General features: G+C 32.0%; 1 protein-coding gene across 10 annotated transcripts in view; it reads right to left on the bottom strand.

The window, feature by feature from the left end:
- The window catches only part of Ehbp1 (EH domain binding protein 1), a 316989-nt gene that overhangs the window by 102836 nt on the left and 194494 nt on the right, over positions 1 to 19659 (bottom strand). For all 10 annotated transcript variants that reach the window (XM_040271158.2, XM_040271164.2, XM_078029123.1 and 7 more), the window contains 2 exons: positions 1008 to 1186; positions 140 to 188 (listed from right to left, as the gene is read on the bottom strand). In XM_040271158.2, the coding sequence (XP_040127092.2) occupies positions 140 to 188; positions 1008 to 1186 (228 nt within the window). The remainder of the gene's footprint in view (positions 1 to 139; positions 189 to 1007; positions 1187 to 19659) is intronic.

Below are 19659 nucleotides of genomic sequence, written 5' to 3' on the forward strand. Positions count from 1 at the left end.
AACTTTGGAATGCAAATTATCTTCTAAGAGCTGCAATTATGACCTCACCTAAACTCCCTTCACTTCCCCCAAATTAATAAAAAACCTGCAGAGAAGCCAAAATTGAAGCTATGTATTTTTTCCCCTTGGCATTTCTTACCTTTTTGTTGTTCTCTTTAATATCTTGAGGATTCAGAGACTTGTAGTCACTGAGGGAGAAAATGGCACAGTAGGTACATGAAGTATTTGATAAAAACAGCTGTTTTTAAAACAAACTGAATCTAAAAATTTGACATTCAATAATACCAGAGTAACCAGCAATTTCACAGAAATTCAATCAACAAAACTAATAGTGTGGAAAATTAAGGAAATAAATAAATAAATAAATAAAAACAGTGATTACATGTTTCACTGCCTGAAGCTTTCCATCTAAAAGAGAAGTTAAGGCAGGGGACCAGAGACTAGCCATGACAACCAAATTTACCATGAGGTAATCCCTGTTGTCAATGTAGAAAGAGCTACAGGCTTCTTTATCTCATCTCATTTTAACATTAACACAATTTTCATAATAATTTGAAGTCAGTTTTTTTGTTCAAGATTAAGGAGAAAAAAATCATTTTTTTAAAAGGGAAAATATGTTTTTTAGGTATTGAGAAGGAAGCAGTTTTCCTGGCATATACTTCTCTCAAAAAAGCAAAAGGTGTGGCTAGCAAAAAAGAAATATAAAGTCAAGTAATTCAGGACATGTTCTATGAAATGATTTTGGGTTCTTTTAAAAACTGTGTAAATACTGGGGAATAGTAGCATAATGCCTGTAGTATCAACTACTTGCTATAAAGCAAGAGGATCACAACTTTGAGGTCAGCCTGAGCAACTTAGTGAGATTGTGTCATAAAATAAAATGGATTGGGGAGGTAGCTCAGTGGAGGAGCATCCTTGGGTTTAATCCCAAGTTCTGCCAAAAGAAAAATAAAAGAAATTCTATTATTTATGCAATGTAATAGGGAATGGAAACTGTTTCTACTTACATTAAGTCTGGTCTAAAGTGGTGTAATATAGCACAAAAAGATAAACCATTTCTCCATGATGTAGTAAAATTGGTGATTTTCACTCCTCGGTAGTTTTTCGTAACTTCTTTGCACCATACAAGCAATGACTGACTAGCATTTGGCTTTCGCCCCAAAATAGGACTTGGTATAGGACTTGGCTAGAAGAAAGGAGAGAGGAAAACATTAAAAGAATTTAATAAAAGATGAAAATTAACATTAATTGACCTAACTAGATCATTTGAACCCTTTGATGTCAGTTTAGGTCCTTCAAAGCTGTCAATTCATGACAACTATAACATCCAAGAGGGAGACATAAATCTTAAATTATTATCTTCAGTTTTAGCTCATGGCATTTGCCTGACAACGATGTAGATAGGTGAGATTTTAAACTTATATATAAGAATAAGCAAAGAGTTTTATTGATGGAAACATCATGTTAAAGTATTTAAATACATAATGCTAAATACCTACACAATTTTCACACACTAAAAATTCCCCCACAATTGCAATCACATATAAACATGGTTCCTTTTCGACTGGACTAAAAATAATGCATTTTAAAGTCTAAATTGTTAGTAGAGGAGAGATCAAAATCATAGCAAGTTTTTAAAATACAGTAATCATATGTATGCATTTAAAAAATAACAATGATTATCATATTCAAGGATATAAATTTAATAACAGCAAAATAGTTTTAGAGTTTTTAGCATTAACCAGTTACTGGTAGCAACAGTACACAATAGTATTCATTTTGGATATACTCAAAATACATTTTAATTATCACTGAGAGCTATTTTTTAAAATATTAGCTGAGTTAGTTATACATGTCTTTAAAACTTTATCATTTTTCTTCCCCCTTGTTCATATATTTAAGACTACAATGATGGGAATAAAATTAAGACTACATTGTAAGATTTTTATTCTAAATTTTTGTTGTTCTTAAAATTATGTCATTTTATTTTACTGTCACAACAATTTTGTGACAGTAACTTGGAGGCTGATACAATGGAAAAATATAAAGAAATTGATTAAGTATTTCTGGATTTTAATCTTGCTATTAATTAAAAGTGCTTGCTATGATAATAAGGCAGACATAAAAGAGAGGCATTCTAAAGAAAGGTGAAAGAACAATTATTTACCCTTAATGTCGTTTAACAAGCAAGCCATTCTTAACATACTGCTTATTTAAGAAAGACCAATGATGCCCCCACTTGACAAAAGCATGTCAGTGCCAAATGATTAAAATCATCAACCACACATGATTTTGATTTATGTATTTACTACTTCTGTGGGAAGACCACCAAGAAATACCAAGGATATAATTTCTCATTTTTATTAACTGTCAGATTAACAAATCATTATATAAACAATCATGAATCTAGCAAAGCACTCTTCTTTCAAAGATCACCTACATTAAGTCAATGCTAAAAAAAAATGGATCATAAAAATTCAACAAATTTGAATCAGTTCCATTTAATACGAAGCAGTGGATAAATATAAAATTCCCAATATAGTAAATTTACTTTAGAATAAATAATGGCTCTTTTAACTATTAATATAATGTTATAAAAATGAACCATTAAATTATCTTTTCACTTAATTGTCCACTGTGACTTTTAAATCTCTCTAGTCACTTAACCTAAAAGTAGAGAGTGGTCTATGAATGAGCTAGGCGATCACTAAACTAGGCACATACTCACTTTTTTTCAAACTTTTCTATTACTTACTTATTTGTCTACTAGCTATAAGATTATCTTTATTATAATGTTTTTCTATAAGAAATTATATTAAGGCAGTGAGTCACTTCAAGCATGGTTAGTATGAACATGGGCCAAATAACCCTATAATCATTATACTGATTCATTCAAATTGTCAGTCACATGTACAGAGGTAATGTATAAATGTCATTATCACTGTTACAATTTAGGATGAATTTCTATATGTAAAAATAGAGAATATATATGATGGCATATATATATATATATATATATATATATATATGATTATTAAAATCTCTAAGAAAACTCAATATAAAAAGACTAGAAGAACTAAACCAAAATTTGGATTTGTTTCATCAAAAGCCTCATATTAAGGACACTGACTACCTTTCTGACTACAGGAAATCATATGAAATTGAAGAAAGTAATGAAATTACAGGCCCTATAAAGGGTAATATTGGTTTGCAGAGAAAGGAAATTAGAGGCAGTATTAAATGAATAACTACTCCAGAACTTCTGATCTTTCATCTAATATTTTGCAGAGGGTCATAAAGGAATTAATAATCAAATCACTGTGAAAGTTTCAGTATATAATTGAATCAAATAATTTGCTTCTTGTTTTAATGTTATGGCAGATTACTTGTCTTCTTTATGTCTGTTTCATCTGTAGAATGAGTATGATGATGGTTAACTATTTCAGAGCGTTGTAGTAACAAGATCTTTCTTTCTCCTCTATCCTACTACCTCTCTCTGATCTTCTCTACACTCTTTCCCTTGATCACTTTGAAGTACACTGAATTTTTGTTGTTCCTTATATACCCCAGAAATGGTCTAACCTTAGGACCTCTGCAAGGATTGTTCCATTTTCCTGGTGTTCTCCTTTTAAGGATCTGCACGCTTAACTCCAGTGCAACCTTCACCATTTAGAAATATGCTATTTAATAATGCAGCCTATCTCAATAACCCAACCCCAAACTAGCATTCCTGATAGACCTTATATTGCTGTATTTTTTTGCCATACTATTTACCATATTTTTACAGTTCATATACTTTATCTTTTACTTTATTGGTTATTATACCTGTCATCACTAAATAAAAGATATATGAGGTCAATAACCTGTTTGCTTTATTTATGAACCTATCCCAAGTGTCCAACGACAGCAGACACTCAGTAAACACTGTTAAATAAATAAATGCATTTAAAAAAGTAACACTATATATGGCAAGATCATTCAGTTCATGTTAATCAATCTATCTACAATTATGATTAACACCAAAGCATTATCAGCACTGAACTTCTATTTTGGGGGCCTCTTTTGGAACATGAAAGGCCACAAATTTAACATAATGAAGGTTTTACTCTGCAGACAAAGCTTTAACTAGAAAATAATATCAGCACCTTGATATTCTATGTGTAAAACAGGGCATCTGTAATGGTTGGTAATGTATCTATTCCTATGTTTGGTGAAAGAAGCTCTGAATGACTGCAATACATTTCTTTCCATAGAAAGAAAAACAGCAAAATCTGTTCATAAGGGTCAGAACTGAACTCTGAAATATAGTTAATTTTAATATGTTATTTATGTTAACACAGCAGATTACATGTTAATAAGAAGGGCACCAAAATATTCTTTCCAACAATGGCAATAGTATCTGTTTTAGAAAACCCAGTCAAATAACTTGCTGAAAAAATTTCCTAAATTTCAAAAGCTATGAGAAATTTCAATTCCATTCTTTTCTGCTATATCCCTTTATAGTTTCTCTTTTGTTATCTCCCCGTCTTCCACTAAACAGCTATCCATTCCTCTAGGTATTTCTCTGAATAGTTTTTTCTTTCCATACTTTGAGCTGATTCACTCTCAGGATTCCAACTATCACATGCAGATGATTCCCAAATGTACATTTATAGTTCAAACCATCTCAAATTGACATTTCCAGCTGGCTGTCCTTCCTGACATATAAAATTCAAACTCAGTATGTTAAAAATCACATTTTTAATCTTTCCTTGCAACCTGCTCATTTTCATTATGTTTGCAAATGAAATTGCTATTGTCCCAATTGCCTAGACTTTTATTCTTTGAATCACCTTTGAAATTTTCTTTCACCTGTCATCTTTTACTGGTTAATACATGGACAGGTTTGATGCTATGGTTATATTTTTGTAATCTATCTCCTTTTGACTAAATAATAGTGAAAATCTTCCTAACAAGGTTTCCTTCTTCTAAATTCTCCCTCTCAGGACCTACCATCATATTATAGAGTCTACTTAAAGCACAGCTAAAGCCAGAGTGGTCATTGTCCATTTTCCCTTACAGTAAGTAGTAAGGGTATCCTTAATCAGAGAGGGGATTGAGACCAGGGCAAAAGGTTAGGTAGTCAGTTTAGATAAAGAACAGTTGGGTTAGGAGAGGGGGGGCAATTAAAAAAGAAATAAAATGCTAATATCTCAAAATACTTCCCCCTCCTCCTAACCAGTTGGCAACTGCCTCCAGGGAATTAATTGTTCTACCACCAGGAGTTGATAATGAATGCCCCCTGGGTGGCTTCCTTCCAGCCTTTCTGGGCAGAGGTGGAAAATAGGGAGAGGTACCCTCTGGGCAGGCTTTTGGTTTTGTAGGCAAGATAAGAGTGGACATTAGAAGAAAGGAAACCTAGAATCTATAAAAAAGGGGCAAGACATCAGATATAAGTACCAGAAAATGTTATAGGATTATTGACTGTGGAGTATATTAATTAGTGTGTGTGTTAGATAAAGACTGTAAGCATTATGTCCATGATGTAATGTAAACTGCAAAACTTAGAAAAACTGCAGAACTTAGATAGACTTAAGATAGTGAGTCTATACCTGCTGAAACCCTAGGAATATACACCTGGCTTAGCAAATCTATGGAAGTAATTTAACAAATTAGCAAATTATAAGGAAAACATAACAAAATCATCTAAATAGATGCAAAAAATTTACAAAACTTAATGTCCATTTATATTCTAAAAATAATCTCAGCAAGCCAGCACAGTTTCCCTAATTTGCAAAGGCCTAGTAAATATCACAATGGTAAAATATTCAATACTAAAAGGTTTCCCTTTTTGAGATTAGGAATCTATCACCACTTTTATTTAGCATTCTATTCAGATTCCAGTTGGTACATTAAGGTCAGAAAAAAAAGATATATTAGTAATAAATACTTCTATTTATAGTAAATAATTGAGTATGAGGAAAACCCCAAACCCAAAAAATTATATATATAATTTATTAAAATTAATTAAATTTAGTAAAGGTGCCAATGTACAAAACTAAATTCCTATATATCAAAAAATTTTAATTAAAACAATTCATAGAGGCATACAAATAAAATCAAGTGTGATCATGCATTGTAAGGTGATATTTTCTTTCATTTATTTTATTTGTTCTTTTACATGAGAGTAGAGTGTATGACATATTATACAAAAATGGAGTGTAACTTCCCATTCTTGAGTTTTTTAATGTGGTGGTTCAATGATCATGTATTCATATATGAATAGGAAACTTATGTCTGATTCATTCTACTATCTTTCCTACTCCCATCCTCCCCACCTTCCCCCTTCATTCCCTTTGTCTAATCCAATGAACTTCTATTATTCCCTACTCCTTCCTAATTTTGTGTTAACATCTGCATATCAGAGAGAATATTTGGTCTTTTGTTTTTTGGAATTGGATTATTTCACTTATAGTGTCCATTTTCATTAGTTTACAAATGCCATAATTTTATTCTTTATGGATGAGTTATAGTCCATTGTGTATATGTACGACATTTTCTTCATCCATTCTTCTGTTGAAGGGCACCTAAGTAGGTTCCATAGCTTAGGTATTGTGAACTGAGCTGCTATAAACACTGATGTGGCTGTGTCACTATAGTATGCTGACCTAAAGTCCTTTAAGATGATCTTGTCATCCTGAAAACAAAATAAAGTATCTGCTCTTTGATCCATGTCATTTGAAGTTTTTGTACATATGATCTGTGCCCTTCTTGATTTTTGTTAGTTTTGTTTCAAATCCTTATATACACTTTGTTCTTTTTCTTCAGGATTGTGGTTATGGTTGAATGGGACATATCTGATTGCAGGAAGCCACTCATGAATTACTTGAGGGTCTTCTCTTGGTATGGTAGTCAGGGAGATTTTAGGTTTAACCTTGGGAACTATCTGAGGTTCTCCCTTGCAATAGATTGCCCAAGGTACATGACCTTTATCTACACTCTATTAGGAAGATCCCTCATAGTAGCTCTGGAGACGGGGCGTAATTCATTTGGAACTGGACAGCCCACCTATAACCTATTTTGGTGAAGAACATTCTATGGAAGGCCTCTGATGTTCCCAGATATAAATAAACAAGCATATAAATAAGGCAAGTATGGGCTCCATTTTGCCTTTTTAGTACAGAAGCTGGATCCATAAGATTGGCTAGCCCATCCAGCCCCCACTTTCTGAAAATATTTTCTGTGTCCTATGGTTTTTTTGTTGTTCTGTTTTTCTTAGCTTTTATTTTGCAGCCAGCCCATTCCACCAAGGGGAACCCCATTTCTATTACCTGATTAGTGAGCAAATACCATCACTGATTTTCCAATTGCATAGTCCTTAATGATTTTAAATTTTGTTTCCAGGAAAATCCCTTGATGGGGACTCTTACTGGCAACATTACCAGAGGATTTTGTATGCTTATGGGGGCCATAATGAAGAAAACAATACAATATTAAATCAAGAACAAAAGAAAATGGTATAATCAAGAGAAGTGGTATCCACAAGTGGTGTCCACAAGATGTATGAGGCTACTGCTGGTATAACAGACATACCATTTTACAGTGAACTTTTTTTAAAAAAATAAATTGAAAACACTCTAAAAATAATGATTAAAAGTATAGTATAGAAAATACACAAACTAGTAACACAGTTGTTTATCAAATATATATTGTGCATAATTATATGTGCTACAATTTTATACAAATGGTAGCACAGACACATTTACAACAGGATCACCATAAATACATGAATTTGGGCTATAAGATTATAATGCCTGGGATATCACTAGCCAATAGGAAATTTTCAGTTCTGTTTTAATTTTATGGGACTACCATTGTATATGTGATTCCACTGTTAACTGAAACAATGTTATGTGGTACATGACTGTGCTTAGGAATAAATCTACAAATAAAGCACATGACTGCTATAAAATCCAAGGAAATCTAAAGAAATGGGGAGATATACTATATTCATGGACTCAATTTTATAAAGATATAATTTTTTTCCCCCCAGGAAGAAAAGATTTACCAGCAGGCCTAAATCTTTTCTTCATACACACAAAAAAACCCCTCAAGTTTGGGGCTGGGGTTGTGGCTCAGTGGTAGAGTGCTTGCCTAGCATGTGTGAGGCACTGGGTTAGATTCTCAGCACCACATAAAAATAAATAAATAAAATAAAGGTCCATTGACAACTACAAAATATTAAAAAAAAGTCCTTAAGTTTACCATCTCCCAACATCATTTCAATAAAAATATACTGCATTAATATAAATATAAAACGTTGTCTCTGTTACAAGTCTACAATATTTATTATAAAAATGACACATGGTTGGTAAACTTCATGCAGACTTGGAGGCCTATGAGTAAAATATAAATGTCTATTGAAAAACAAAGCTTATAGATTCCTTACACTATAACTCTTGGGCGTACTATAAGTACATCCCTTGGGAGATCTGATAGTTATGTGTACAAGGTATTATTAGATCCTGTTCACTGATCCATCCCTGTTCACTTTTTTCCTAAGCCAGAGTGGCGCACACTGACACACCTGGACTTGTCACTCACTTGTGGCCCTGTGTACCTAATACCATAATGCTAACATACTATGTTTGCTGACCTACTCCTTTTTTAAAAAAGTTTTTATTTATTATTAAAATTTTATATTATTTGCAGCACTGGGGATCAAACTCAGGGCTTTGCAAATGCTAGGCAAGCACCATACTTATTGATATATACTCACAACCTCTGCTTTTGTTGCTATGATTTTGATTACTCTTGGTAATCTTTTTTTTTTTTTTTTTTAAGTTCTGGGTTTAATTGGCTCTTTCTTTTCTAATTCTTCAAGTTACAAAATTAGGTTGCTGATTTGAGATATTTTTTGTTTTTTTATTTTAATTTTTTTGTTCCCATTGGAAAATGCTTTTTATTTTTATTTATTTTTATTTTATTTTTTTTTAAAGAGAGAGTGAGAGAGAGAGAGAATTTTTAATGTTTTATTGTTTAGTTCTCGGCGGACACAACATCTTTGTTGTTATGTGGTGCTGAGGATCGAACCCGGGCCGCACGCATGCCAGGCGAGCGCGCTACCGCTTGAGCCACATCCCCAGCCCGAAAATGCTTTTTATTGAGAATCTACCAGCTGCACAATCTGCTTCTGACGTTAAGCTCCTTTTTTCCTTTATAATTTGATCTTTCTTAAATGATCCCATGAATGTTTCCTATCCTCCGCATTCTGAAAGTAGCCAAACTTAAAGAAGTTATCCTTCTCCTTTAACAGCTTTATGATCATTTATTAATTTTACAAAAATACATCTTTACACATTGTATATCCAAAATATAAACAAATCAGCATAATATTAATGACATGTTATATAGAATTTTATTAACTAGAATATGGCTTAATCTTTTAAATTAATATATCTCTTAATTTATGTAGAAAACAAAAAGTAAAGTTACAAATCATAGATTTTATAATTGCCCATGTTTATTCCTTCTCTGAGATCTTCATTACTTCATACATCTTTGAGTTATTATCTAGTAACATTCATTTTAAAATTTAGGATTTCCTTTAGCATTTCTTGCAAGGTAATTCTAGGAGAAACAAATTCCCTAATATTTGAAGAATAATTTTGCTGGATATAGGATCCTTTGATAATAGTTTTATAAAGAGCCACTTCTTTCTTGCTTTCAATTTTTTTGTGCATTTTTCTTTCAAAGTTTGATTGTAATGAGTCTTGGTACAGATCTTTGATTTCATTTTGGAGTTCCTCAATATTAGATGTTCATACTTGTATCTTTCATCAAATTGGAGAAGATTTGGTCATTATTTCTCCAAATATTCTTTCTATTCTTTTTTTTCCCCTCCTTCTAGGACTCCTCTCAACAATGTGTACTTGGTCAGTTTGATGGTATTGCACAATTCCCTTAGGTTCCCTTTGTCTTTATTTATTTTTGGTGGTACTAGGGACTTAACCCCAGGGTCTCATGCAAGCTAAGCAAGCACTTTAACACTGAGCTATATTTCCATCCCTGTTCACTTTTCTCCAATCTTTTTTCTTCCTGTTCCTCAAACTCAACAATTTTCATTTTCTTATGTTCAAGTTTGCTCATTCTCTCTTGTGCCTATTCAAATCTGCCTTTGACTTTCTCTAGTAATGTTTAAAATTTCAGTTATTTTCCTTTCCAGTTTCAGAATTTCTCTTTAGTTTCTTTTTAGGTTTTCTATTTCTTCGTTGACATTTCCACTTTGTTAATATATAATTTTCTATTAATTTTTTTTAAGTTATAGATGGACACAATCCATTTATGTATGTATGTATGTATGTATGTATATGTGGTGCTGAGGATCGAAATCAGGGTCTCACACCTTCAAGGCAAGTGCTCTACCACTGAGCTACAGCCCTAGCCCCATACATCATTTTCTTGATACTTCATTTAGTCCTTTGTGAATATTTAAGATTGCTGTTTTAAAGTCTTAGTCTAGTTGATCCACCATCAGATTCTTCTCAGGGACAATTCCTTTTGGTTTACTTTTTCTTTTGAATGGGTCACTCTTTCCTGTTTCTTTCTATGCTTTGGGATTTCTTTTGTTGGAAACTGGATCTCTGAAAGTAATAATTAAATATAATAATTCATCATAATTCTGGAAATCAGATTGTCCCCTCCCCCTTCTGGAAATCAGAGTTTACCCCTTCAACCAGATATTTTTCTGTTCTTTGGGGTTTTGTTTTGTTCTGTTTTAATGGTTGTACACAGTATCTGTGTGGAGGATTATCCTGAAGTGTAAATGTAAAATCGTCTCAAGTCTTTTCTGTGCTTGTGCTTTCCTCTGGACATTTGCAGTCCTTATTTTTCCCTATGTATGTACGTTCTTTTAAATGTTCTAATCTTCAATATCTGGCTCCCAAAAGAAGAAAAGAAGATAAATGAAGGGAAAAACAAAAGATATTTGCCCTTTAAACCTCCTGGAAATTACTTAAGCTAGAGGGGGAGGGATTCCAGAAATAGAGGGCTATATCAATCAGGGTTCTCTAAAGGAACAGAATCAACAGGAAGTATACTTATAAAAGGGGGTTTTACTAGGTTGGCTTACACGACCAGGAGCTGGATAGTCCACAATGGCTATATGTAGGCTGGAGAGCCAGAAGAACCAGCAGCCGAGCAGTCCAAGAGGCTGAAGCCCCAGAACAAGGGATCAACAGTGCTATCCTAGTCCAAGACTGAGCTTTTGAAGAGTAAAGAAGAAACAGCAAGAGTCTGATAACCTCAGACAATTGCAGTAGCCATCAAGAACCCGTTCAAGAAGAATGGAGCTTGCATCTGCTGCTGCTTCCTTGTTCTTCCAACTTTTATTCCATCTACGCTATCATCCTGTTGGACAGTGCTTCCCATGCTTAGGAGGGTCTCCATTTCAACTGGCTATCTCACATGCCAAACATTCCTAGACACGCCCTCAACACCCATAAGCCCCTTAATCATCAACTTCTCAATCCAATTAAGCTGACAATTCAAACTGACCATTACAAGGGTCTCTTTGTCTGCATCTTTATAATAAACTGCAACATGCAGGGACCCCAGTACCCATTCTGATATGTGTAGATATGGTCCTTATTTTCTATTCTGACTTTGACAAAGCTGTGGGGATGGGTAGCCACTGGTGATATTCATATTATGGGCTGTGCAATGAAGTAATGAAGTAAATATTTTTCTGATCTAGAAGCCTGAAGTCTTCCATTACCCATCAAATGGTAATAGACTGATTACCTTCCAAATAGGATAAAATCCTACACCAGATATATTTATTCACTATGTCTATCTGAAAGCATTGTGTCATTATTCACACATTTAAGTTTAAGTTTGTTTAATGGCATGCTAAAGCCATGTGTTAATCTTACCAATACAGATTTAATTCAAAATAATCACATACTGTCAACATGTCACAGGAGTGAAACAATTATGAAAAATCTGACTGTTTTTAATTTGTGAAAATAATTCTTTAGTGGATTTTCTTACTTAAGATTTAAATAAGACTGTGAGCCATAACAAATAAATTTCAGATTTTACAATAAATTGTAAAATCATTGTCAGTGAATTTCTAAGAGTGTGTGGAAAAATACAGAATTATTATAAACAAAATCTCAAGCACTTAATTATTAATTAATTATAGATGGTTATGCCAGGAGTTTGAGACTACAGTAAGGAAAAAAACCCAAAACAACAACAACAACAACAAAAACCCATAAAAGTCAAAATTCAAGAGGATTAATTTTAAGTCATAGAAAGCTCATAATCTAAATTTGGGTTTCCTATTTATAGATAATTTGTTTTACTCAAAAACTCTACAATACTTCATTTGTTTACTCAGTAACTCTACAACACTTTTTTTCATCAATATCCAACCTATTTACAGAAAGAAGCAAGGCAGGCCAACACACTAATCTTTTTTGTGGCTGCTTTTTTACAATCAAATAAAAATAAATTAATTTTCCTGTAAAAAAATAATTTTTGTTCTATAAATTTAGTATAACTAAGCCACAATTAGATTGCTATGAAGGAGAAGTTATGTTCATGTGGAAATATAGCATAAGAAAAGGACATAGCTTTGAGCCAAAAAGCATACGTGGACTCTGAATCATTGGATCTGAGTTCTATTCCTAGCTCTGCTAGTTTTCCTTTAAAAATTAGAATAATAATTTAATATGCAATTAGGAAGCATCACAAAATAATAAAATAATACTTGGGAAATGACAGAATTATTTAGAACCTTAATTTACTTTTATTCATGCAGATAGTAGTTATTACTCTTCTATTTACTGGAAATATATCTTTCTTATTTTTTTCTTTTTAACTTTTAGTTATTTTAACTTTTATAGTTCATTTTGTCCATCTTTTCTTCGGTAGTATCTTTTGCTTCTATTGGTTTAGAAAGTTATTTTCTCCCTAGAGATCTAGTAAATATTAATTTATGCTTTCTTTTTTTCCCCTTTTTTGAAGGGATGGAGTACTGGGGATTGAATCCAGGGATGCTGTACTACTGAACTACAGTGATAGTCCTTTTTGGTTTTGTTCTGGTTTTGAGACAGGGTCTTGCTAAGCTGAGGCTAGCCTCAAATTTGCAATCTTCCTGCCCCAGCCTTCCAAATTACTGGGATTCATGCATGTGCCACTATGCCCAGCTCTCTTCTTTTCCTTTAAAAATTAATTTCATTTTTAATTTAATACTTTAATGCCTTCACCTACCTAAAATATATTTTGGTGAATGAAATGTTGTGAATTAAAGTTCTAAATTATTACCCCAACATTATTTCCTGAATAGAATTTCATTGTTTTGTGGTGATTCTTCTCTTGTACATTAAATTATTATGAAACTGTGTAAGTGTGACTGATTTAGATCATGCTTATTTCTGAGCTAGATATTCTCCTTCAGTGACCTACCATTTTTTACCAGCATAGTGCTATTTTATAATCTGGTATTTTAGCAGCTTGTAGGGTTGAGCAAACCTAATCATCTTCTTTTTTTAATATTTAAAAAATTACTCCTAAACATTTATTTTTTTAAAAAATACTGAATCATTTTGATACCATCCCCCCAAGATTCCTGTTTGCATTCTGCTTTTAATTACATAAAATCTGTAAAGTAGGGAAGATGGGGACTTTCTCAATATTTAGTAATTTTGTTGAAATAAAATGATATAGATAAAATGTCAAGAACAACTCAGGTAGTGTGCGTATTCAATATATTCTTTTAAAAAGAAGCAAGTATTAGAGTTAAGTAAAATTAAAATGGAGAAAACCAAAATCTATGTAAAATGACATGCATTTTATTAACACCTGTTTTACCTATAACTCTATATACTATTTATTAAATGCATTTTAGTGTGTTGCCTATGCTACTAGTTTATAAATTGGTAAAATTAAATGGAGATATTCATTTTTACAAAACAACTTTATCATGGGATTGCTATTCTGGTGCATGTGTAAAATAAAACTGGAGTTCAGATATTAATTTTAAAAAGTATACCTCAAAAGTGGTTTATAAAATAAAGAACCATTATAGCAAAAGGATGTCTTATAAAAAAGAAGACCTGTTGTTTGGGGGCAGGGTACCAGGGATTCAACTCAGAAGCACTTAATCACTGAACCATATCCCCAGCCCTATTTTGTATATTTTATTTAGAGACAAGATCTCATTGAGTTGCTTAGAGCCTTGCTTTTGCTGAGGCCAGCTTTGAACTTGTAATCCTCCTGCGTCAGCCTCCCAAGCTGCTGGAATTTCAGGTTTGCACCCTCATGCCTGGCAAGATGACCTTTTTATATAATAACAATGTGATTTTAAGAAGATCCATACATGCATGGGCCATATAAAAATATTAATGAAAGAGAAATACTGAGCCAGAAATGTTAATCATAGGGGAAAGCATATTTTTAGATATTTCTGAGAGAAATATTTGATATAGGTACTAATCAATAGAATATGATAAATCACGTATCAAGATAATATCTAAGATAATACTTGGGACAATTTTATTTAGCTTTTTTGCAAATTTTGGCCTTTATTGGACAAGGCTGAATCTAATTCAATTATGGATGTATTCTAGTCTAAGTTAGCAATGTAGCATAGGTGATATGGCATTAGGAAGCTGATGTAACCTTTCAAGTTAAATTCTGTTCTTAAATTTTAAAGAGATTATTTATCAGAGTATAATTTATTCACCCAATTAATATGTATAATTTAATAAATTGTTCAAATACATACAATCATGAAACCAACTATATTTTAATTACTTCACTTCTCTAATTTGAACTAGTAATTAGCTCCTTATTTCCACCTTTTCCCTGACCCCATTTTAGTCCTTTTGCTGACGAATATTTAGATTATAATAGTCAATGAACATGATTTGTCTAATGAATTTCCCAATATTGATCCTTTGAGGAGCTAATAGATTTAAAAATAAAGCCTGAGTTGATATAGTGCAAGTTAATTCAGTTTAACATTTGGTTTATCTTTATGGATCACATTCAATATTTTGAAGAAAAAAATGAGAAAAATTAAATAACTAATAAGCTAGTTTCACATATTTCCTGTTTATCCCCTAAGAATACCCTTACAAACCAAAATATCAATGAAATATAATAATTTATCATTTTCATAGATTCACTAGGCAGAAAGGACCTTTGAAAGATCATCTCTGACTAATCTCTTACCACTGTGCTTGAATATATTGATATTTTAGTTTCATGTTTTTTAGAAAAATTGAAATGTCTAAAAATGTTGAGACAACTGTAGTCATTGTACCATTTAAATAATAACTTTTTCAAGTGAATTGATTTTGAGATTTCTATTGTTTTGCCTTTAGATAATTGATAAGAGCATAATATTTTCCCACTGACTGTATAATTCAGAAATAATAATTTACACAATAGCTGTCTGTTTAATAGAGATTTAAAAATGCTTCAGCTACACTCTTCTATCTATATCAACAAACTATCTTGATTAAAAAGGGCTGACACTCTCTTTTTAGGAATTGTCATATAGCCCAAATTAGATTATTATTATCTTTTTTCATGTAAAAAGAGGATAAAAACATGTCACAAAAATCTATTTCACTTCTTTTTTTCAGTCCTGTAATTCTCATGAGCAATTTTGATTTATTTGCTATTGAAATCATTTACTTAGGAAAGTCATATGTAATGTTCAGTTTACAAATTAAGTGTTGGGTGGTTATGCTTTACTACACAACAAGTAAAAGCTTGTAATGAAAAATAGAAGCATAAAAGCATGGCGAGTCTCACTTATACTGCAATGTTTTTAAAGAAAAACATTTTCCTGCCTTGGGTAAAATATAAAAATAGTTCATAGCTACAAAATTTTGTATTAATGCTTACTGTGACATACTACTTAATTGAAAGTCTTAATTAAATATGCCCCACCAAAAAAACCTCACCAAATTGCATTTGCCACCAAATGACTAACAAGTACACAACAGTTGGAAACTGTCAAAATATTTTACAGCTCAATTGTAATTACCAACCAAGTCTAAACATGCCCTGGGTGGGCGTTAGCCACATTTTGGGGTATGCAAAACATAAGCAGCAGTCACTTTTTGGTGGTCTCTAATTTATACATTTATAATTCCTGAATAACTCCAAAGATTTTAAAGTCTTCAGTTTAAAAAAAAATCAAAACATCAATGAAATATAATATTTTATCATTTTCATAGATTCACTAGCAGAAAGGGCCTTTAAAAGATCATCTCCGACTAATCTCTTACCATTATGCGTGAATATTGATATTTTGGTTATTTGTCTTTGAAAACATAGCTGATCTTAAGATATAAATGATCTTAAGATATAAATGTTTTCTGTTATCCTTATCACAATAGATGCAGCCAAAAATAAATGGGAAGGTGTGATTAGGGTAAAGTGTCAATATGGAAGTACAGCTGGTGAGTTTCCAGAGGAGAGAAATACAGACATCGTTTGCCATTTGAAGTAGGACAGCATCCAGCCACGTTTCCTCTCCTCACCAGAAAGTGTACAGCTTGAGGCTTTGTGATTGGCCAATAGAAAAGTGGGTTAATTACTACCAACCACAAGCACAGGTAAATAATACTTTCACTAGGTAACACATACATCTATTAGTCTTACTATCAGTTTGAGGACAGAGAAGATTTTTGTTGACATTTCAGCTAGTAAATTTCTATTCCACCATGTCAATTCATTGGAGTTAAAAACCTACTAATAATTTTTATTTGTATTTTAAATTAGGCTAGAAGATTCTGTTTTCAGGTTCTTAAAGTGTGTAGATATAGAGTTCTTATAGGTGACAGACTTTTTTTGCAAGAAAATACTACAATGGAAATATTTCTGTAGCAAATGCTATGTGTTAGACAATCCAACATTTGTTTTTATGCCTGCTTCTTCTAAGGAAGTAGGTAAATCTTGGTACTGCATTCACTTTTCCTGACTTAACTCATAGGCAAGCATGTGTAGCAAAGCTTTATGCTAATAGTTCTAGCCAGAGTGGGTAGAAGTTCATGCAAATTAGAAAAGTCAAATAAATGGATGCTGTGTTTTAAGCTTATGTTTAATGCAACTGAGCTTGAAAATTTATTAATGTTTTCAGATTCCACATTGCAACAAAACATTTAAGATGGAGTTGGAGACTATAATGTTAAGTGAAGTTAGCCAATCCCAAAAAACCAAATGCCAAATGTTTTTCTCTGATATAAGGAGGCTGATTCATATTGGGATTGGGAAGGGGAGCATGGGAGGATTAGATGAACTGTACATAGGGCAAAGAAGTGGGAGGGGAAGGGAGGGGGTATAGGGGTAAAAAGATGGTGGAATGAGACAAATATCATTACCCTAAGTATATTATGAAGACACAAATGGTGTGAATATACTTTATATGCATCCAGAGATATGAAAAATTGTGCTCTATATGTGTAATATGAATTGTAATGCATTCTGCTGTCACATATAACAAATTAGAATAAAAAATAAATTAAAAAAGATACCACTACTTGTGAGTTTAATATCAAAGGAGAATATTGACCACTGTCTGATAAAGATAAATGTGAAGACCTCCTCTTCTTTATTTTTAAATTTAAAAATATTTTTATTGTATTATAATTATATATAATAGTAGACTTCATTGTGACATATTTATACTTAACACATAGCATAATCTGGTCTATTTCATTCCACCATACCTCCTGCTTTCTATACTCTACTCTACTGGACTTCTTCTATCTTCAGGAGATCCTATTCTTTTCCTTTTACCTCTCTAGCTCTATGTACAACCCTTGACTTTCTGAGTTGCTTATTTCGCTTAGCATGATGTTATCTAGTTCTATCCATTTTCCTGCAAATGATATAATTTTGATCTTATGAAGCCTCCTGTCTTCACTTACCCTTTAATAGTGGTGTTATATAAGGGCAAGGTTTTTTTAAAAAGGTCAAATAAATCGGCACCTCCCTCTTTTTAACAGGATACTTTCCATTCTCTACTTGACAAATCCCTCCAGATAGTATGAATGAAAGTGCTCATGTTAAACTGCATATAAAATATTAGTAAAGATTAATTTATTTCTTAATTTTAGAGTAAAATATGCATATATAAGTTTGAATCCTATATTCTTTCTACTTCAAATTTATTCTCCTGAGCACTCCTTCAGGGTCAGATATTCTACTTTGGCTCCATTTTAAATAATACAAAGGGATAGATATGTCTAATAAAAATACTTAGGACAATCATGTGATTTACTATTATCTGTATTTTAGAGACAATAAACAATGTCTGAAAGATGATTATAGGTGATTTTTATAATCACTATAAAGTTTCAAGTGGAGTATATTTTTATAGAATAAAAGTGTTTTTAAGGCTGGGACTGTGGCTCAGTGGTAGTGTGCTCACCTCATACCTGTGAGGCACTGGTTTGATCCTCAGCACCACATAAAAATAAATAAATAAAGAAAGAAAATAAGGCATTGTGTCTGTCTATAACTTAAAAAAAAGTGTTTTTATTCTATTTGTCAATGTGTATTAAATACATACATACACACATATTTAAACTATACTGTGCTAATTGCTTAAAGAAACAATATTCAAAACTTTATATGTGAATTTTCATGGATTAATAATGCTCCATGCTTATATGCTGTGCTTCACTATAATGAACTTAATATACAGTGACCTTAGAAAAAGTCACTTTAATTCCTATAATATTTTTTTTAAATGAACAACACTATCTCTTAACACGACCTTAAATTGTTAGTTAATAGGTCACCTACACATCTTTATAAACTCATTATATTTTTCCTATGAAATGGTATCAAATATGCAAAGGTAAATAAGAAAATGGTCCTTGGCACTGAAGAATTCATAAACAACTACTGTGATACAAGTGATAAAGGTGATAAAGTAGGTTCCTACACAGAACTACAGGATTACAGAGTAGAAAATGATGTCAACAAATGCCTTCTTCCAAATGTCATTTAAAGGATCACCTAGTCATCTCCAAATCCACGCATATATACATAATAAAACCCTAAACTTTGCATCTACAAATGGATGTCTGGCTTAATCTGAATATTTCCAAGGTACCATAAACAAATAAGTCTAAGCTCCTAAAAGTGTCAGGTCTGGGATTAGAATCAGTGTCTAAGGATAAAAATAGATGGCAGAGAATACAAGTTCTAGAAGTTTTTGGTTTCAAGACCTTTACACTCTTAAAAAACAAAACAAAGAGCTTTTGTTTGCTTCTTGATATTTACTATATTAGATATTAAAACTTAGAAAATTAAGAAATTAATTCATCTTAAGATAATAATAAACTTTACATGTTATATAAATATATTTACTATATTTGAAAAGGAAACTTAGATAACTGGAAAAAGTTATCAATTCATTTTAAAACAAATAACATGTTACATAAATAACACATTTCTATGAATACAGCCATATTTTGCAAAGGAAATATGAAGAGTGAGAGTTTTAGTTTCTTACAAATCTCTTTATGGGCTGGCCTAATAGAAGACAGCTGGATTTTCATAAGTGTTCCTGTTTTCAATCTGCTGTGATAAATTATTTTGGTTGAAATAAATGAATAAAATCTAGCACACAGAAATATGGAAATA

This window comes from Ictidomys tridecemlineatus, chromosome 12 (assembly GCF_052094955.1).
Source record: "Ictidomys tridecemlineatus isolate mIctTri1 chromosome 12, mIctTri1.hap1, whole genome shotgun sequence".
NCBI lineage: Eukaryota > Metazoa > Chordata > Mammalia > Rodentia > Sciuridae > Ictidomys > Ictidomys tridecemlineatus.